The 22,147-nt window shown below is 42.2% G+C and overlaps 1 protein-coding gene across 2 annotated transcripts; it reads left to right on the forward strand.

Annotated features, from left to right (window-relative positions):
• Positions 1-503: 503 nt before the first annotated feature.
• Positions 504-18,597, forward strand: LOC115772320 (guanine nucleotide-binding protein G(q) subunit alpha-like). Of its 2 annotated transcripts, none has more exons than XM_030718484.1 (7): positions 504-639; positions 10,983-11,167; positions 11,792-11,946; positions 14,300-14,428; positions 16,755-16,884; positions 17,009-17,162; positions 18,258-18,597. In XM_030718484.1, the coding sequence occupies exons 1-7, from the start codon at positions 504-506 to the stop codon at positions 18,446-18,448; spliced, it is 1,080 nt and encodes a 359-aa protein (XP_030574344.1). In that variant the 3' UTR covers positions 18,449-18,597. The 2 variants fall into 2 exon arrangements, with proteins under 2 accessions (XP_030574344.1, XP_030574345.1); XM_030718485.1 differs by lacking the exon at positions 14,300-14,428 and adding an exon at positions 13,254-13,382 and having other exon boundaries at positions 18,258-18,448.
• Positions 18,598-22,147: the final 3,550 nt, after the last annotated feature.

Raw genomic sequence — 22,147 nt, forward strand, 5'->3', positions numbered from 1 at the left:
TTCGGATGTGGCGAGTCTTAAACCACTTTTAGCGGATTGAGAAGATTAGATTGAAGGTAGAATTGGATTTCCAAGCGATACACAAGGGGTTAATGATATAAACGGGTATTAAGTGGCTAATCTGTGGCGGCTGGAAGCATTTTTATATTAGCTGTATTAAGAAGCGTGCAGACAGAGAGCATCTCGGGGAGGCCCCACCGTCTCCTGGCTCCCTCCTCCCTATCTGAATCTCCCGTGATTTGCTGAAATCGCCCGGTTGAAGTCGCAGTTGCTCTCGGCCGGGGGGACAACTTGACAGCGAGGCCCCTTGGCTAGTCTTCCCCCCCCACCCCACCCCCCTCCCCCAGTCCTATCCATCCATCCACTCGTCCGGTCCGACGCCACCACCACCATCTCCTCCTCGCTAAAGACAGAAGCGAGGAACCCGGGGTTCGGGAAAAGCTGAAACTGTGGGCAAGTGTTCGTTAGGTCCCGCCTGAACCGGGCTGCCAAAATCAGAGGGGATGACTCTGGAGTCCATGATGGCTTGCTGCCTGAGCGAAGAGGCGAAGGAGTCGAAACGAATCAATGCAGAAATTGACAAACAACTCCGCCGTGACAAGCGAGACTCCAGGAGAGAGTTGAAATTACTGCTGCTTGGTACGTAGCACGCTAAATCCCAAACACCTTTTAATTGCCATGTTTTGTGTCGTTTATGTGGACAGCCAACCTCCTTGGGCCTTCTTGGCAATGCTAGCAAATATGCTGCTAGTTAAGGTTGCTAGCTGGGAGCCTGGTGTGATTATGAGTAACGTTATGCCGTGGTTTTCCGAAATGCGTGGCTTGTCTTTGTAACTTGCGTTGGATTTGGCTAGCTGGCGTGTCCAGGTGCGAATATGCATGGCAGATCTAGCCAGCGGATCTGCCTCTTTATTCGAGCGTGTGGCTTTGCATTGGCGTGCAAACAACAGTCATTTGGCATCGAAGTTGCAAAGATGTCACTGTTTGCAGGCGACCACATGTTAAGTTATGACAGTCTGATTCGTTTCCCAGCTGCAAAATTGCTACTGTCGTTTGTTAGCAGGCGCTGGTTAATTGTGAAGATGGCCACTTGGTTGCTTTACAGTGATGCTTTCACCCGGTTGCATAACATTTGTACAACTGGAAGACCCTTCAGATGCCTCAACTAGACCTTGTGTAGTGTCCACTCATTCGTTGCTACATTACTGTTATTAATTAGTATGTAATCAGTGTCACAAATATACACTTCTAGAGGACAAGGATATTGAGGGGCTGGCCCCCTCATCCTGGAGTCTAGCTGAGTAGGTTAGCTATTTTTATAGCAAGTGTGTGGGCAGGTGGGAGCTGCTGTTGAATAAGTTGCTCTGTACTGCATTGATTCATAGTTCTGTGGACACAAAAAGGAACAGTGGATTGTGCTTTCTCGAATGTGCTTGCTTACCTTTTGGTAAAATGTATTTTGTATCTATGCATCTTATAACACATGAACTTCTTGTGCATTATGTGACACACACCCCCACCCCCTCCCAGCTACTTGAACTAATGCTTAGTGTCGAAGCTTCATATGGGGGGGGGGTCTCTCTTTTTAGGACAATTGGAATTATCTAGGTTGCATCCTCAGTTTCAAAACGTTTGCTCCCATTTCACACTCACTAAAAACAGCCCTGGTTATTTGACATGTGTGTCTCCTTTTTATTTCCCAGGTGAATACCTCAACTAGGTAAAGTAGGCCATACCATTGATGGGACATAGTTTGTCCTATCCCGTACACTTTCATCTCTGTTGCGCTCTCTTTTGCCCGGCTGCCAAGGTGAGCAGGTGAGAACGGGCGTTTGTGTTGTGTGCTGCAATTGCACTCCTCGTGCCAGCTGATCGGTGAAGGGCTGGATCAACTGAGTGATCTCGAGATGCCTTTCCTCCCAATGCTGCGTGCCGAATCTGACGGCAGTCAGTGTGAAGGATGGAAAGCAAGCACGAACTGAAACCAGTCATGCTGTAAGCGAACCGTCCTGTGCAAGCTAAGGCTGTCAGTGGACGCCGGGATAAGGACGTGTAAGGCAGGATTAGTCCAGGGTTTAATAGGCTTGGTTAAACACATCTGCTGCTCAGACTTTTAAGGTGTCACTGACTCCTATTATCCCCTGGCATTATTCTCAGGCCCACAACACTCGGTGAGCTGCCTGCCTCTCCACACCTAACTTGTGGATGGAGATGGTCTGTTTTTGAAGATTTGTTTCAAAATGGCTGCATTTTTTTTTTTTTTTTTTTTTTTTTTTTTTTTTGTATTTATTATAACACACTTTACAGTTCGTCCCCATTTAGCCGTCATTGCCTACACTGGATTGTCGTTTGATCTTGTACCCCACAGCTCAGTATGCAAACATTTAGTTTTAGTACGTAATGTGCAACTGTAGACTGCTGCAGGATTACACCTGAAATTGATATGCTAATTTAGGTAATATATCTCACACAACCTTTTTGTTAGTTTGGGCTTTGGACATAATACAGCAGCAGATTTCCCTATATATTAAAAAAAAAAAAAAAAAGGAACGGTGTTTTGGCCTTCCACTAAAGGAAAGTCACCAGGACTGTTTTGTTTTGTTTTTAATTTCTGTGTAAATGGGGTCTAATTTATTAAAGCTTGCATTTTTGTTTATCACATAATGTGGATGAATTGTATTTCAGTGCAGGAAAAGCCAAACATAAGAAATAGCAAATACTTGGAAAGTTACTGTCCTAAAGCCAAATCTTAAAAATTGATTTTTGCCTTCCCAGAAGTCGAAGATGATTCTGTTACTGGTAAGGTCTTAACAGGAAAACAAAAAAACACAAACATGTCCATCTGTCCATTTTCTTCCGCTTATCCAATTCAGGGTCACGGTGGGGTTGAAATTCATCCATAGGGTGAGAGGCAGGGTGCACCCTGAACAGGTCACCAGTCTGTCACAGGGGTAACACAGAGAGACAGTCAACCATTTATGCTCACATTCACGCCTATAGCCAATTTACAGTCACCAATTAGCTTAATAACCCAGGGAAAACATTCTCAGGAGAACTCTGCACAGAAAGGCACCAGCCGAGATTTGGACTTGGTGCTTGCTTGTGAGCCAACAGTGCTAACCACCACAGCAACTTGTCATGTTTTTTTTAAATCTGAAACTGTAGAATGCAGATTGATTAGTCTTGTAATTGTCTGAACTCTAGATTAATGTTACTGTAGCTTTGCATTCCCGCAACTGCATAGTTTTTCCTCTCACTAATTAAGGTCCACCCTCCCTCTTTCTGTGCCATTCTCCCTTACTGGAAGGATTTTACTATATGGTCAGGGTGCATTTGCCAGAACAGTTATGTGGTTTGGTTACATCTTACATCAGGCCCAAGCGCAAGGTTTCCAGTCTAAGAATACAGTGAGGGTAAATGTTATAACATTGTTAAGCTGCTAACTCTGAGAATTACCGCTCTGCCAGGGCTGCAGCAGCACCCACAGTCTGGCTGCCTGTCTCTGAGCGCCATATCAGGCCATACCGGCAGCTTCCTGCTCCACAGACCAATGGTTTGCCTCTACTTGGTCAAAACACAGTGGACTAAGAGCTGTGGCCTTTGCTGCATTGGGTAAATGAACTGCTGGAGCAATCAAACAGTCAGTAAAGTGAGATGATAGGTTAAACACTTTAAGGTTTCCTAAAGTGCTTTCCCAGGTAGAGTTTAAGCTCCTATTCAGACTGTCAGTTGGCATTTTCTTTTCATATATGTGTAGGTTTCATATGAAAAAGAGGGCCTGGTGATAAGTGGAAAAACATCCTTAAAGCGAAAAGTAGTCAACCTCTCTATGGCACTCCATTCCAGGCATTGTTTAAGTGTGCAGTTGTTTGCCAAGTACTCAGTGATTTAATTGTTCTTGCTTGTGTTAGCAGTGCTTCTAATTATACCAGGTTAAGGCATCCTTTAGAGGAGCAGTCTGAACCAGGAAGAGGATCAAGGGTTAGGCTCACGTTTATTGCTGACCTTACTTCTCTTGCCAAGCCATCTTATTTTGATCATATATGGCAATAGGGATGTTCTAGCTGTGCTCCTCAGTGTGTGTGAGTGCGTGTGCGCACAGTGCATTTTAATGCCAGTGAAAGTGGAGTTCTGCAGATGGTCTGCTTTTCCCAAAATCCTCCTTATCATGATCAGATCTAATGCTTTTTAAATGCGAAAATCAACGTGAGACATGCTGTGCATGTTTGAGAGTTTACAAAAATCTCTACCATATTTAGGCTATTAATAATTTTCCATAAAGATGTAAGAAATTACTATGTATGCTTAAAAGCCTTAAAATAAGATAATTGGTCATTTGTTCTCTCTGATGGTTCTTAATTTTATCACATCGCTTGCAAGACTGACACATCTACTTGCAAGAAGAAAGATCAAAACCAAAAGCAGTTCTCAGTCAACATCTTTAAGGCCTGGTGCATTTCAGCTGTGGCCCATGGGGGAAGTCCCAAACTGTACTCAGCAAAACAATTTTTTTTTTTTTTCTATTTTCAGAGTGTTTGAGGGTATTTATCTTCATTTTTGTTTATCTACTTAAAAGTGTAAAGAAGACAGACATGAGAATAAAGAGGTCCTCAGCCAGACCTCATTTCATTTATCTTTTCTATTTTTTCCTCCTGTTTTGGGCTTGCAGTGTCTTTTGAGAAAAGGTGGGTTCACTGACAGGCCTCAGAAAACTGCAGTAATTGCAGTGTGATGTGCCAGTGTATGTCAGGCTACATATTAGATAAAACCGAGAAGCCAGGCTGCATATATTTTGTTTAATTTCACATCTTTCTGTCTCCATTAAACGTAAAGTGGCTGGTTAGGATGCCCAGTTGAAATCTTTCATGTCATTTTAAGTCACAGTGAAACACACACAAATTCCCCATCATAGAACTTGGATAGTGTCTCCATTCACCCTCTTCTCAGCCAGCCTTGCACACATTCCTTATCTCTTTCTATGACACAGTGTCTTTTACACATTTTGCTCTCTAGCACACAGATGAACACGCGGGCACGCACACATGTTCCTAAAAGAGGGTCATGGCAGGTTCTCTGGAGACTTGAGGCTAGATGGAGACTGTCCCACATACTGCTCGCTACCCCTGGTCCCCAGACAGGACGGGTACGTAGCCTGCCTTTCTGTTCTCTGCCAGCATCTTCAGTCCTCTCTGTGGTGACAGTGGCATGTTCATTCCTGTTTACTCCCACCAGCTGCCACGTACAGTAAAGCCCACACTTCTCCCTCATCACACCGCTTCAACTTCTGTCACTTCAGTTTTCTGTCTCAAGTTGGATTTCGAAAGCTGCACCATGCTTACGCTCTGCAAGGAGCGGATTTGTTAAATAATTACAGTGGATAGCCGCGATGAACATTTTCTGTCCATGTGTGGACACAGTGATGTTATCTCTCTGTTTCTCCATGATGGCTCCCTAAAATAAGAACCACGGCTTAAGAAATGATATCAATATCAAGGTTTTGGCTGGTTTTAGTTGGAGCAGCTGAACACACTGTGTATTGTAGATAAAAATACTGCTGTAAGCAGTGAATCTTTTGTCAAGCAAGGTTTTATTTTATTTTTGCTGCTCACCCACTCCCACTCGGCCACTCAACACTCACTGCATACACGCTGGTAAACAGACAAGGCCATCCTATGGTGGTCAGATGAAGACGCGTCAGTGTGTGTATTAGCTTCAGCGCTTGCTATAGCATGCGTGTTCGATTTACAGCTCCAACACCCACGCATGTGGCGCACTCAGCAGATGCAGAGGCATCAGCACAAAGCGGTAGCGTTATGCCCAGATTCTGACAGAAAGCAGCACAATGGACACACAGAGCAAGCAGCCACATACCTGACAGAGAGAAATAGTCCTCCTTGCTGTGTCTTTTTTTTTGATGAGGGGTAGTTGGTTCGGCAGGTGGTGCGTGTCTTGCTTAGCTCCAGGCTGCCTTGGCTCTGTCCCTTTCCTTTGTACGCCTGAAAGGGGCCAATTTCCAAGATGAATTTGTGAAAGCTTAAGACCCTCGCTGCATTTCTGCATCTTTTGCAGGTGCTGACAAAAGATTACAACACCTGCACAATGCCAGTTTTGATACTATTTATAACCTCTGCTGTGCTTATACAGATGTTTTCTTCCTGCTGAGATTTGATTGCCACATGCTTCCTGAAGGGTCAGTTCATAAACCAAGATAAGCCAATGCTGTTCATACCAGTGGACAGTTATATTTGTGTATTTGCATGCAAGTTTACCACCATCCTAATAATCTCCTGTTTACTGAAAGCAGTGGCTTTTTTTTTTTTTTTTGCATAGGGAAGTCAGGTTTTGCAGAAATGAACGGGCTTGTAAACGAGGCCCTGGGGTGGCTGTATTTAAAGCAGGATGGGAGATTTATAAGATGAACAGACAGTATAAACAAAGCCGCGTGCGTGCGTGCGTGCGTGTGCGTGCGTGCGTGTGTGTATACACTTATAACCTAATAGACTGACAGTATGGCAGCCTGGGCTCAACCAAAACTGCTGCACCAAGACAGCAGTGTGTCAGGTCTATCAGGGGTTGTGTCACAAGCTGACATCAGTTGTGTTATGTAAAAGCTTATGAAAGCTAGCCTAGCAGTGGAGGATACAGGTGAAGTGTGTGTGCTACCTTTTTATATGATGGAAAACCATACTGTTTGTATACTATTTTGATTGCATCGCCTCTTCTTAATTTGGGTGTTCAGAGCAAGTTTTTATTGTGTGCTTATTGTCATCAGGTTACCCTCGAGTGAGACTTTGTTTTTTGGAACAAAGCTCATCGGCTCTGTGAAAAGTCTAGTGTAGGCGTGTGGGCTGTGTAGTGTGCCTTGCACTGTTGCATTGGGACACAATCTCCACTCTTTCTTTTTCTCTCTCTCTCTTGCACTACCTAGAACAGAAAGCCTTATCAAACCGAAGTTGTGTGAGTGCGCGTGAGCTATTAAAAGGTGACCTCCTTTTTCTAGGTCATTACCAAAAAAGAATGGATGGATTCTACTTATGAATATCCAAAATTCTTGACAGAGAAGGATGAGAATGGAGAAGCATATTTCTTGCCTCAGGGAGGTTATGGGGGGGAGGGCGGGAGGGGGAGGGGGGTTGTATTAGTGAGGGAGAGTTGGTGAGGGCATGGAAATGGCTGTGGCTGGCATTGATACATTTTTATTTGGGGGGGGGCAAGGACAGAGGCTCGTAGTGTGTTGTCTGGGGAAAGAGGGACATGATAGTTAAGGGAACACAGCGGAGGGAGATCTTGTGATGGGGTCACGAGAAATAAATCAGACATTAGGGTGGAGAGTGATCTTCTTGCTCCTTCGGTGAGCCAGTCTGCAGTCACTGCCACTCTGTTGCAAAGAATACGCTCTCTGTATTTGACTCCTTTTGTTAGGCCTGTACTGTGTGTTGCCTTTACTGCAGTGCAGTGCATTGATTCATCCAGGAGAAATGGAGATAATACCTTTTTTTAATGAACTGTAGAGGCTGTCTAGTCTGTTATCCAAAATTGGGCATTTTGTCGGATTGAGGAGGGTCATTTTCCCCTTATGGATAAGACCTCAAACTTCAAAATTTGGTTTTGAGGTTAAGCTGTTTCTTCTGCATTGACAGGAAAGTGGCTATCTCTTTCAACCTTTATGCAGTCCCTAGGTGTCAGAACCCCCTGACCTCAGAGCAGCTTTTATTCCCTCCAAAATTTCTGCTTAGCTGAGGCCCTTCTCTGCGGTGCACCAAAATATGAAGAGCACAGAGCGAGCCTGAGGGGCTCACAGTTATATTTACTGTCTGCTACGAAAGAGAGGAGAGAGAAGGGGCGGATGGGAGGGGTTTAAAAAAAAAAAAAAAAAAAAAAATGAAGGGAAAAAAAAAAGGTACATAAAAAAGGGGGAGAAAGAGGAGGGGTTGCTATGGTAACAGAAATATGGCTGCTCTTCAAAAACCTTGAATGTAGGTGGTGGTGAGATGAGTGTAGCGTGTGTGTGTGTGTGTGTGTGTGTTTTCTCTCTATCTCGTCTTTCCCTTTCAGTTTTGCAGATATTATGGATGTGCTGGATCCTTTTTGATATCACTGAGAAGTGAAATGCCATCAGCCTGTTTTATTTTTATTTATTCATTTTTCATGGCCTGAGGGTGAGGTTTTTAGGCAGTATGTAGAGCATAGAGGGCTAGTGTGAAATGTAGGTTAGGCTCAGCAGACCACCAAGCAAGTGGGGGTTTGTTTAGCAATCACTGTGGATCTTGAGATGGCTGAAAGTGGGTGTTTTATTGAATGAAGAGAATGTGACTTTGATGCTGAAATCCAGGATGTTTTAGGAATCAAAATGTTAAAAAGTACCTATAAATATCTTTTATTTTGGGCTCTTATATTGCTTGAAATATTGCAATAGTTTTACATCCAGATATGGAATCTGGAGGGCAGGAGAGGATCGCTGAGGGAGTGCATCCCTTTGCCAAAAGGTGACAGCAGGGGTCGTTGTCAGAGGCAGTTCAGTGTCAGATGCTGAATATAGGGCAAGTTGTCTAAATCATCTTCATTAAATTAGCTCATATTTCCCTCTCTCATCCCTCCCCTTTTTCCTAGAAATATTTTTGAATTGTTTACTTGCCAAACTGTGGAGCAACTTCCTTACACTGGACAAAGAAGCTTTGACATGTGTGGTCCTAACAAGTTTAGTTAATCAACTTGGAATGTCAGTCAAGGGATTTTATAACAAGTTAGATAAGGACTTGCATGAGCAGCCCATATTAATACAATTTTGAGAAAAATATTGTCTAACCTAATGATTACCTCAAATGAAGAGTAACTAAATACAAAAACAGTGCAGCATGTCTGTGTTCATGTTATAGGTTCGGCTCGTGGTCTTGGCAGAAAAGCGGGATCTGATTTCAAAATGAGTTAGCCACCAGATAAACTCAGTTCAGTACCCACTAACAGGAGTGAGTAGTTACATAGATAAACAACTCAGTGACAGCAGATATAATTTTAGTCACAGTGTGTTGCCAGTTGTTTTTATGTTAAGTTGTATGTGGCTGTCTTGATGGGTATAAGCAACACATTGAGAGCTCATAAGCAGCAATGCTAATGGGTCAGGTGCAGTGGTGGTGACACAGGAAGAGGGATTTGTATCATGGATTTGGTTTTATTCTGCTAGTTTTAAGGTTATTTTGTGAGTGCTAGATTGAATATTAGTCATTTTTGAAGGCACTTTTTTGTACTATGGTATTTTTCATTTCTTGTCTACCTCATTTGTGTGCATGTAGACTAAGTAGTGTATACTGTGAGTAATTTATAAACTCTCATACCCAACAGTAAGCTCAAGTGTGTCCTTGGTCTGCCCCCAGGCCTCTTCCTGATAGGACCTCACTTCACCTAGGAAGTACCCAGCAGGCATCTTAGTCAGGTGCCCGAAACCCCTCACCTGGCTCATTTCAATGTGTAGGATTAGTAACTAATCTCAGCTCCTCCTGAATGATCAAGCTGCCCATCCTATCTCAAACGGAGAGCCTAAACACCCTTTGGAGGAAGCTCAATTGTGCCACTTGTGTCCACAGTCCTCATTCTTCTTGGTCACTTGCCACAGCTCATGGACATAGGTCAGGGTAGGAACATACACTATATTGCAAAAAGTATTCGCTCACCCATCCAAATCATTGAATTCAGGTGTTCCAATCACTTCCATGGCCACAGGTGTATAAAACCAAGCACCTAGGCATACAGACTGCTTCTGCAAACATTTGTGAAAGAATGGGTCACTCTCAGGAGCTCAGTGAATTCCCGCGTGCTACCATGATAGGATGCCACCTGTGCAACAAGTCCAGTCGTGAAAGAATGAGACTGTGGACACAAGTGGCACAATTGAGCTTCCTCTAAAGGGTGTTTAGGCTCTCCCTTTGAGATAGGATGAGCAGCTTGATCATTCAGGAGGAGCTGAGATTAGAGCTACTAATCCTACACATTGAAATGAACCAGGTGAGGGGTTTCGGGCACCTGACTAAGGCCGCTTTTCCACCGACAGGGTTCCGGTGCCAGTATTTGACCCATTCAGCGTTTTTTTTTTTTTTTTTTCACCGCGAACGCACTCGGTGCTCGGCCGAAAAACAGGATCAACTCGGGCCCCGCGAGCTAGCTGGTCTCAAACCAAGAACACGTGACGTCTGTGGCAGAAGGGCATGACTCTGCCATCTCGACATAAAGTTTTCTATCGTATTACATGTGTATTACATGAGAAAAGCAAAGTCATTTTCAGGGCTGTGAATTAGGTTGGGCCCTAAGGCTGAACTTGCTGCATTGTATCAGTTCATATCACAGATAAAAGGACGCAAAGTGTGTATTTGTCGTCTTGCTCATAATCGCTGTTTGTGTTTACCTCTGTGCTGCACACAGATGCTGCAGTAGTTTTGTTTGGACCGTAAAATGTGTTCGCAGCACAAGAAAGGGGAGCGTGTTCTCCCACATCTGCGCTCTTCGGGTTCCGTGTCCAGACGAGGACCCGCCCACACTCATACGTAAAGGAGCAGTTCACAGAAACGCAGGCCCGTTCTTAAGCGTTTCGCCGGTTCATTGAAACCGGCACTAGCACAAGCACCGGCATCTCGGCGGTGGAAAAGTAGCATAAGATGCCTGCTGGGTACTTCTTAGGTGAGGTGAGGTCCTATCAGGAAGAGGCCTGGGGCAGACCAAGGACACACTTGAGCTTACTGTTGGGTATGAGAGTTTATCAATTACTCACAGTACACACTAAAAGTGTTCTCATTGTGCTCGTATACTAGTGTAGCTTTGCATCATGTAGAAAATTGAAACTAATCCCATTTCATCTTTTACTTGGCCTTGGTTCAGCCTCAGTTCATTCACTGTTGCAACTTTCCTTTGACTGTTTGACCCTCACAAACAGAAGGTTTGACCAGCAGGTGTTAGCCACAATGTAACTGTGATTCTGTGTTTTTTGTGTTTAGGTACGGGAGAAAGTGGCAAGAGTACTTTCATCAAGCAGATGAGGATCATCCATGGAGCCGGATACTCGGATGAAGATAAAAGAGGCTTCATTCGACTTGTTTACCAAAACATCTTCACCTCCATGCAGTCCATGATCCGCGCCACTGAGACCCTCAAGATCCCCTACAAGTATGAAGAGAATCGGGTAAGTATCAATGTGACATGCTACTGTTCACCTTTAAAAGGACTTCTATGCTATGGGGATGGATTTTATAAAACGCCATTGTCTGTATTCTGTAAGAAATCTTCTTGCACAAATGTATTTATTTTGCTTTCTTATTATAAGGTTGGCTCATGAATGAAACTGAAGGAGCGTACACCCTTCTTGAATTGTCACAGTCTTTACATTTCAGATGTTGGATTTTGTATTTAAAAAAAAAAAAAAGTCATTCTTCACAGTGCAGATGACATTTTCTTTTTCAGAGTTAGATCAAATGTTTGTTTCAAAATCTTACAGAGAGAGAACTTCTGGCACGTGAGAAGTGATGCATTTAGTTTGTCTAGCAGAAATATTATCTGTGGAAAAAGTAGAATAGGTGGGTGGCTAGGATCGGATGCTCGGTCTAAACAGACAGTTGGGGGGTGGGCAAAAAAGCTATTTGCACATATCTCAAAAGTCTACAGCTGAAAACTACATTGACTTTATAATTCTAGTAGTTTTTATTTTCTTTTGCACCATCTCTTTCTATTTCCTCTATCTCATTTACTGTTGCCGTGCATGTCAGATCTCCTCTGCCGCTTACCTTGTTTCCCTCACTTGTCTTCCCAGGCTAATGCCATGCTTGTGAAGGAGGTGGACATTGAGAAGATCACAAATTTTGACCAACCACACATTGCAGCTATTAAAAGCCTGTGGGCTGACCCAGGAATCCAGGAGGCCTACGACCGCCGCAGAGAATACCAGCTCTCTGACTCCACTAAATAGTACGTCTTTTCACCTTCCTGCGGAGACAATGGTTATGGTGTCTGCGTAGTGTTTCCGAATGCTGTTTATAAGCTGTGTGTAAGTTTTGTGTCTGTGTTGCTGGTTTTGGGAACATTTGTCAGTTATGCCCATTTAACCATTTAATTTTCTTTCTGACCTTTGTAGATGGCCAATGTTTGCAAAGAGTTGTTTGGGATCCTTTTAAAATGACTGCGTGCAGTCGCTTACTGATGTACTGTATATTTAAAAAATCATCAGTTTCCAAACCTGCGTTAAAAATGTTTTTGGTTGGTCTTGTTTCATTTGGAAATGAAACAAGACCAACAATGAAACAAGAAATGTGATGCGGGTGTGCCTGTGCTTAATTACTGTGAGACTGAGTGGGTGCAATATAATGAGTTGTTTCACTAAAATTAAGGTGGTTGTTTCTGTCTGCACAGCTAGGTTCACCCTGATGTAAGTTTAAAAAATTATATATTATATTATGTTTTTTGGGAGGAACTGACCCTATGTTTTCATTTGTGTTAGAGAGACAGTTGTCTACAGAGATCAAGACATTTTTCAGAATAATTAAGGTGTGTTTGGATGTGTGGTTCGTTCTGTGTGGGTTTTGTAATGTATGCTGGTCAGAGCAGCACATTACCCTTTTGTCCGTGTGAAAAATTGGCTTTTAATTTGTTATTTAATTACTTGTAAGAAATTACTTCATATTGGAGAGCAATTGAAGGGGACCCAGAGTTCATGCTTTCCCATCTAGCTAAGGTAGAACACAACAGTGACATTGAAACCATGCTTGTCAGTTCACCCTGAGCATTAGCTACATGCAGTCATCTATGTGAACACACTACATTGTCTTTTACAGTACTTTCTTATTTCTGTGCCCAGATTAGCTTGAAACAGCAGTCCGTTTTGTCATTTGTACCTCAATGTCAAAAGATGTGTTCCTGGTAATTTAAAAAAAACAAAACAAAACTTGGCAACGTGTGCACCCTTTGTGTTTGCACCTTGTTGTTTATAGCCAAATATGTCAGCCTCCACGTTTGTTGTTTTCAATGGGGCCGCTATTACATTTTCACAATATGATTCAGGGTGTAACGCCAAAGGCAGTCACTCACTCTTTAGTGCCCCCTGGTTGTGCTCACTCTGTACTGCAGGTTAAGTCGGTGTGCATGCGGGTGCGTTTGCAATGTGACATTAAATTTGTAAGGTGTGTATTTGTTTAAGCATGTGGATGAGCGAATGGAATGCAAGTAAATCAGTGAATTATGTCTTCAGTGTTATACACACTGTTAATGTATATCTCCAGTTACCTTAGTGATATAGACCGTGTGACTGCGGAGGGATATGTTCCCACCCAGCAAGATGTACTGAGGGTCCGTGTTCCCACCACGGGCATAATAGAGTACCCATTTGACCTGGAGAACGTCATCTTCAGGTACCCCCTCCCCCAAGGCACCAAGACTGCAGCATCACCATGGCTAGAGGACACAAACCACTGATGACTGTCAGTGTAAAAACAGTAGCTCATAGTCATTTAAAAAAAAAAAAAAAAAGACAGGGGAAACAAAAATCACTTGTATCCTCGTAGTGTTATTAAAAAAAAAAAAACTTGCAGATGTCCTCAGGATACCAGTATGACTAAATGGCCTTGTCCTATAACAGATATCAGTGGTTTGTGTGTAGAATTATCTTGAAGTTCTGGCCCTGGGAGGAAAACCCTAAGGCCAGGCATGCTGCACTGAAGCATGTGGGGAGCAGCAACAAAGTACAGATAAAGAAGGATTAGGTAGAGATGTCAAAGATTCTCCAGGAATTTGTCGTGGAATATTAGATAATTGGATGCAGTTTGAAATGCTCGAAAATTTAACTTGCAGGCATTGAAATAGCATATTTCCATGCTTTTGAGAAATAATAGGAAATGTTTCCCGCTGTCCTTGATATCAGACTTGTCCAATCCTTGTTTATCTGATACAGGTGCTGCTGTTTCTGCAGCTAAAGTCACTGCTGCTGTCACTGACGCCACCTCACTGTCTGCACCACCATATTCCACAAATTTCTTGACCTCAGTGCTCATGGTCAGTTAAAGAGAATCCGTAAGGTGATAAATGGCTAATCTCAAAGCTCTGGAAAGTGTGTTGGTGGAGCAGTGACACTAACACCTTTTGTTTCTGTGATGCGGCCTTTTCTGTGAGTCTTCCTCAACAGGACTGATCCACACTTTCTGGAATGGCAGCGGGGTTGCGGTAATTGCCTGTCACGCTTTATATAACTGTTTTCCTGTCTCTCTTTTTTCCCCCCTCCTTTTTTTTTTTTTTCTTTTATATTCCTTTTTCCTGACTGGCCTGTCTGTAGTTATCTTTCGGATCTGGATCGTATTGCAGATCCCAACTATCTTCCCACACAGCAGGATGTACTCAGGGTGCGCATCCCCACTACAGGAATCATAGAGTATCCCTTCGACTTGCAAAGCATCATTTTCAGGTAGAAAGACGGCTGTTGTAGCTGTGTCCATTCATGTTTTGTCATGACGTCATTAACTCATTTTATCTTTTTTTTTTTTCATCTATTTGTCCTCCCAATGAATGAAAATAACTCGACACTTTTGATTTATCCATTTGAGGATTTTTGTCTGTATCTCATCGCTACTTGTAATGCTTCTCTTCAATCATTAAAAAGTAAAAGCTGCCACAGTTTTAGTCTCCCCATAGTCACATACCTACCTGCTTCTCTGAACAACATCATACCCACATAAATTGCAGCCCCCTAATGAACATAAAGTCCTACATTCTGGTGCCCGGTCTCTGTAAATGGGTCACCTCCTCTATTCCTCTTCCTCTCCTCCTTTCCTCTCCGGCTGGCAGAAGAAACGAGGTCGTCCTCTCCGCGGTGGAGGAGTGTTATTTTGGGCAGCAGGTCCTGCAGGGCCTATATTGGCCCTGGGTCTCTGTGGACCACAGTGGACTGGGCCACCACCAGGGGGCACCAGTGAACTGTGACTTTAAGCCAATTTGTGCAGCTCTTTAAGACCAAATGGTCTGAAGGCAAGTACCTGTGCATCCAGAGGTGCTCCAGAATACTCAAAGCAAAATATGAAATGGTGCAGGTGCCATTTATATGCTGCTTTAATAGGCAGAGGTTCTTGACTTCAACGATTTAACTCAATCGTCACAAAGCGGCTTAATAAAACTGGGACCTACAATCCCAGATGAGTGAGTGAAGAGATGAGTGAAGGCTGACCTTGTCAAGGAGAAGCTCAAGAAACCTGAAACCACGTGAGGACTCAGAATATCTGTTTTGAGTCAAGAGTGAATTCATGTCTGTGAATGGCTTCAGCTATTTTTTGGCCTGCCTACTGGCAGAAAATGTGCTGAAATCAAACTTTGAATGCAATTTTTTTTTTTATTTTATTTTAAATTTACCTCCCCATATCTTTCCTTCCTCTTTTTTTTTCCATCCTTTGTTTTATGTCTCCCTTGTGTCCATTTTTCTTAAACTGTGTTTCAGAGCATTTACAACTGTTATGTTGTACTCTATCGCACACACTGGGGAAGGGTGAGAAAGCTTTGTAGTAGTGAAAAATGTGTTATGAGCTTCTATTTTCAACATAACACATAACGGATCAGTCTGTACTTCTGTTTATCAGCTAAAACACTGACTCCTGGTAGGGCCATGAGGGGTTTAAGGTGAATATGCCACTCAGTTTATGAAGCCCAATAGTGTTGCTTTCATTCTTATTTATACGAAACTACTAAACACACAATTGAATTTTCAGCTACACACCCACCACGTATTAGTGCAATTGCTGTTGTGTATTGAGTGTGGTTAGGAGTATCGAGGACGCAGCCATTTCTTTTATGCATATAACTGAATTAACAGGAAAAGGTGTGTTCTGGCACTTTCTTCCTTTGAGCTCCAAAACAAACTTTTTATATACACATCAAATTTGTAAAGAAGCTCAAACGATTGATGCCCGTTTGGTTCTTTACAGTTTTGTAGGTTCTTTGGTTCAGGGTTGTAATTTAAGCATTTAGCAAACAGTGAAAGTAACACAGTTTCCAAAATTGAGTGCCATGCTTTTTAAAATCTGTTCCTAGGGTCTGTCTTAAATGAAATTTTTTCCTGTTGGCATGCATGACTCACTCACAACAAAAAAACATGCACGCTCCACATTGGTGTGTGTGTGCATTTGTTTTTCCTTTTATAGAGAGATCTGTACAGATTAGCTCTGAGATACTTTAAAGCATCTCAAAGATGATGTTGAATCCATCAGGTTTGTGTTTAAGCCACTTTAAAATGAAGTTAATAGGACTACTACAGGCTAATCTTTTTAACAAATGGTCAGGACCCAAAATAAACTATGGGCCTACTTTTGATGTCTCTTAAATGACAGAAAAAACATATGCTTTGATGGGTCCCTGGATGAAACGCTGAATCTTTATTTAGGTCGTGTGGAAAATGTTTAAGAATGATGTGTGATACAGTCTTGTGTTAGACTTTATATGGATTTTGTTGAAAAGGCCAGGTTGTCTTTTTATATCAGTAATTCATAGAATATTACACTTGTATTACACTTGTACTAGATACATCTTGATGGATTCAAAACCAGAAACTGCAGGAATAAGCTCCTCAAGCCACGCCACAGCGCTAGGACTCTTGAGAGCTTAAATATTTGTTTAACATTAAGCACTCTTTTAATTCAATTAATCACTTAACATAAACTAGGCCACCCAAACTTGCATGCTAACATGTTTTTCCCCCCTTTTCTTTTTCACTTGTTATCCTTCCGCCGCCTTCATCCTACCATCAGGATGGTAGATGTAGGGGGCCAGAGGTCAGAGAGGAGGAAGTGGATTCACTGCTTTGAGAATGTCACTTCAATTATGTTTCTTGTGGCGCTGAGTGAGTATGACCAGGTCCTGGTGGAGTCAGACAATGAGGTAAGTGGACAGACGGCTTGTGTTTGTGTGTGTTATACAGTATCTATAATATTTTCATCTCAAAATGGCTTAAATGTTGAAGCCAGACTAAGGTTCTGTTTCTGCTCCAAACTGTTCTCATCAGAACCGCATGGAAGAGAGTAAGGCTCTGTTCAGGACTATCATTACCTACCCCTGGTTTCAAAACTCCTCTGTCATCCTCTTCCTCAATAAGAAAGACCTGCTTGAGGAGAAGATTTCCTATTCACACTTGGTGGACTACTTTCCTGAGTTTGATGGTGAGAAAGTCTATATGTTGGTGTTGAGTAATTAACACTTTGTTTCTGCTAGAAATTTAAATTATAAGGGTTAGAGGCTTCTCACAGTATCATCGCTTTTGATTGATGTTAACATGAGGGATTTAAAAACCTGCGCTGTTGAGTATTCGAAGACACAGCAGTGTTATTAAACATCAGTAAACTGTATATGTCCCAGTGTGGCCTTTGAGAAAGCTGGGTTTGACATCAGAGTTAAGGCCTTTACACACCGGGCGCATAAATTTCGTGCCAATGTTTCGTGCGTTCACAGCGACTGCGTCATTTCACAGGACAAATTTGTGGCATTTATTTTTTTTAGGATAAAGTTCAATATTTTTTTTATTTTATTTTTCCCCCTCTCTTCCCCGACGTTTCTCCTGCAAACAAACAGATATGACCAATCAGAGCACTGCATTTGGCAACATGAGGTCATATCTCAAAACGCGCACTGATATACTGAATATACAGTGATGCGGGAACTGTAAAATACTGTTTTTCCTGAGACACACAGATAGACGCTCCTCCAGGTGAATCGAGCTACTGAAATTATTTCCCCTGACAACTCCGATGTGATCCCAACTCTGCCAACAAGGGCTCAAACTGCCCCACTGACATCCTGAAAGCAGCCGTAATACAGCTTTAACTCCTGGATCAAACCATGAAATTCTCCCTGCTGCTGCTTATGAGAGTCGGATGAACCCAGAATCTTTCTCCTTCTCTTGTTTAGAAACATCAGGACCTCATTAGATCACCCCTTGATGTAGACTGCATTTTTTTCCACAATGCATCTTATGAGAACAACTAATTTGCAAAAGCTCAACGCGTCCAGTGTGTATGTAGGTTACATGACAAGTTTGCACCCGAAAGATTCGGAATTTTGTGTCGTTTTTTTTTTTTTTTTTCGCAACACGCCCGGTGTGTAAAGGCCTTAAGTTTATAAATCAATCTGAAGAAACTGACCAGAACATCAAGGGGACCCTGTCAGGTCCTTGGTGTGTACCAAAGCTGTGAAAGTGACTTTCCATGGTGAGAAGTTTATTGCACATTTACACGCCCTTATCCATCTCTACATTTTAGGTCCCCAGAGAGATGCACAGGCGGCACGGGAGTTCATCCTCAAGATGTTTGTGGACTTGAACCCAGACAGCGACAAGATTATCTACTCTCACTTCACTTGTGCCACGGACACTGAGAACATCCGCTTTGTGTTTGCAGCTGTCAAAGACACCATCCTACAGCTCAATCTCAAAGAGTACAACTTGGTGTGAGGGCTCACATGCGACCCACATCTCCTCCCCCACTGCACAAATGCACACCTCTTTGGGAATGTGCTGTCAACTCCACATGCATTACACAGCGCATCACTCCAGCTCACACACAGACACAAACACGCACCCCCCCCCCCCCCCAACAGAACCGTTGCTTCTTTTTTTTTTTTCTCTAGTACAGTGAATCCACAGATCCTCCCACCTGCAAACGTGCCCCTCTTCTTTCACCAAAGCCTATTCCTCCTTCTCTCGGCAGCTTGTTTCAGTCTTCAGTCCTCCCAAAGCTGCTCCGTGTGTGTGTGCGTGCGTGCGTGTGTGTGTGTGTGTGTGTGTGTGTGTGTGTGTGTGTATTTGGCCCCGGCTGCTGGCTCTGGTACATTTCATGTGGCACACAAACCTTTCACACGGGCTGTACAGTTACTGGAGGGGATTTTTGGGTGTGTGTGTATTGGGGCATCATTGATTAGAGAGGAAATGTGTTTTGGTGAATAGCGGCATCAAACCCCCTGGCCCTTAGGAGTTTACTCTCAGCAGTGTGAGAGCAGACTGTCTTCTCCTTTCCGCACTCCTGCCGGTGTGGAATTAACTGAGTGCCGTATATCCTGACACCATCCGAGGACCAAGAGATACTTCAGTGTGGCTTGGCCAGGGTGCGATGTCACACACCAGACACAAGGGGGACGGGACTGAGGATTCTGTCTCCACCTCGCATCTATGAATGTACCCATGAGTGTCGCAATCGCAAAAAAATAGAAAAATATATTATGAAGTAAATGCATATGTAAACACTAAAACAAAGGGGAGGGGGGGTTAGGGAGCAAGAGATGGCTAATCAAAATCTGTTCATTGCTAAGATTTTTAAAACTGTTTTTAATGTGTTTAAATCGTATGACTAAATGGAGTGGTTATAAGAAAATTTTGCAAGACAAAAAAATCTAAAAAGAAGCGACCATAAATTTACTTGACCTAAGTATCCTTTTAATATTTCTTCTTTTTTTAAAAATTTTTAAGTTAATCACACGCTTCCCTCCTCCAAATGTTATCTATATGGATTCACATGGGCAATCTTCCAAGTGGCCATCACAGCATTGGGCTCCACTGGTACACACCCCCATTATGAAGCACGAAGTAGCGGGTGAGAGGACCCCTGCTTTCCATGATGCTCTGCTCTGATTGGTGGAAGCAGATGTGGAGAGGAGTGTGATGTCATCAGTGTTCACAGAGCACATCTGCAGCTTGGGCTGCAAGTAGCTTAATTCAGCAAAATAAAAGCTGCAATGCCTGCACCCTGCGGTGCGAGTAGAATCCATGCAGTAACATCTGATGACGTCCCACCTACATGACTCAGCCGTCCAATCAGACACACTTCCTGATGGTGATGTAGTCATCGACTATATCAGGATGTGCTTCTGTTTACTTTTTCTTTTTTTAAACTGTATAGTCACTTAATGTTGAGTGATTAGAGGAAGGGATGGTTATGAACCCTTCACAGAGAAAACACTATGAAGTCTGCAAATGTTTGTGTATATTTGTTTGTAAATACATATACACACAACACTCCTGTACAGAAATGCTCTGTGGTACACCATCTTTGGCCCAAAAAAAAACAAAAAACAAACATACAAAAAAAGTATTAGCATACATTTTTTTTCCTATGAAATTATGGTAGTGTTGATACTGTGATTATGGATTTTTGTTCACTTGATTAATAGGACTACACGCAGCAGAGTGGTGTTTAGGAAACAAGCGGCAAGGGAGCAAGAAAGGGGTTCCTCCCAACCAGCCTCAGAACACCTCACTACTGCATCAGCTCTGTCTCCAGAGTTATCCTAACTAGGGCTGGTTTTAAAAACAAAACAAAAGTCTTCACAGTATGGTGACAAGATGATTTTGAGAGTAATTAAGGTGTTTGTTTTTTTTTGTTTTTGTTTTTTTTTAAATTATATAATTTATGGACCAGGTTTGAAGGTGTTGATAGTTTGCTTTTGAGTTGGATGGCTCCTTCTTTTCTTTTTTTCTTCTTTCCCCTTCCTGGTGGAGCCTCACTTGAGTCTGAACTGCTGTAAAAACGAATGTCTGGTATACTAAGGACTTTATCTCTGCTTTCTCTTTCTTATCGAGACATTTCCAGTTGTGCTTGTCATGACATCTTCATGATGAAACTGTTTTCTTTAGGAGCCCTCGCATTATTATTTTTTTTTTTTTAAACAAACTCATATTTCCTCTGTTTTTAGATGCAGTGCTGTAATGCATACCTAAGAAAATGTACAGTATGAACATAGGTGGACTTTTTTGTTGTTAAATTGGTGATTGAAGACCTATGCGGTCTATGCTTGCTATTTGTAATTTAACTTCTTTTTTTTTTCGCATTAATTTCCAGTGTTTTTGTTTTTGTTCTGTTTTTAGGCTTGCTTTTGAGAAATGCCAGTGAAGTGCAGATATACTTTTTTGTGTGTATGTGTCTTTGTGACCTTTTCTACAGGTGACTTACCCTTCATCCTCATTAAGGGCTATCACAGTACATAAGGCATCAGACAGTGGGGAGTGGAGTACAGGACCACAGTGAACCAAGTCATCCAATACTAATGTTTATAAATGGAGATTACTTGCAGTATGTACTTTAAGAAGTATAGGCAGGGTGTTAATGCAAATGTAAGGTGTGTGTGTGTGTGCGCATGTTTGTGTGTGTGTGTGTGTGTGTGTATAGAGTTTACCACCACTAAGCAGTTCTTTTTTTTTTTAATGTATTTCTTTAAGTATCTGGCCATAAGGCCAACTTGATCCTCACTACGTTTTGTTTGCATTGGTATCACAGTTACCTGTAATGCCCCGTACAGTATAGAAACACTTATCAGTAAAGACACTACTACTGGGACAAGTATTTTTCCAGAGTATTTGAGCTGTAGGCGATAGCCAGGAAATCAATTTTTTTTTTTTTTTTTTTTTTTTTTTTTTTTAAAGATGATGATGGTGTGTTCGCATATTTTATCCTGTCCACATATTTAGATTTTTCTCAGCAGCCGTTACTTTCAGCTGAAGCCAGTAGAGGGGTCTGATTTGCTTTGGATTTGGCCTTTCTTTGCGTAGAAGTTGTTGCCGTGTGATAGCTACCTCTTAAATCATGGACTTGAGCACATAAACCTGGGCAACTTTTCTGCTTTGTCAAACTCGGCTGTGTTAGCATGTAATTACATAAAAGACACTAAATATTCCCTGTAAAAAGTCCTTTCTCATAGAAGTCTCTTGGAATCCTTCACCACTATCCAAGAGAAGAGGTGCATGGAAATTTGACAATTTCGCTGAAGTTACTTTTTGTTTTTTTGTTTTTGTTTGGTTTTTTTTTGTAAATGAGCGGAAACCAAAGGCTACACAAGTCAGTAGTTAAAATGTAGGTATGCTTCAAAAGTGCTAAGTGGTGAAGTAAAGTCTGAACATTAATATATGTTTAAAAAAAAAAAAACACCAGTATGGTTCTTAATGGCTGTTTTGTGTCTGCTCAAAGTGATCCTACCTTTGTGCTGACAGCAGTCCAAATGGACTGCTGTCTTAAAGAGGATGTTGGAAATGAAGTGGGATGACTAAATCAGTATAAATACCCAAGTATTTATCAGTAGTTGTGTTATTATTTACTGTGTGTTGAGTGCAGCTCACTTTATTGGTGATGAACCATTTCAAACTTGATTCTTTAACTCTGGCACA

This window comes from Archocentrus centrarchus, chromosome 22, assembly GCF_007364275.1.
Source record: "Archocentrus centrarchus isolate MPI-CPG fArcCen1 chromosome 22, fArcCen1, whole genome shotgun sequence".
Classification (NCBI taxonomy): domain Eukaryota; kingdom Metazoa; phylum Chordata; class Actinopteri; order Cichliformes; family Cichlidae; genus Archocentrus; species Archocentrus centrarchus.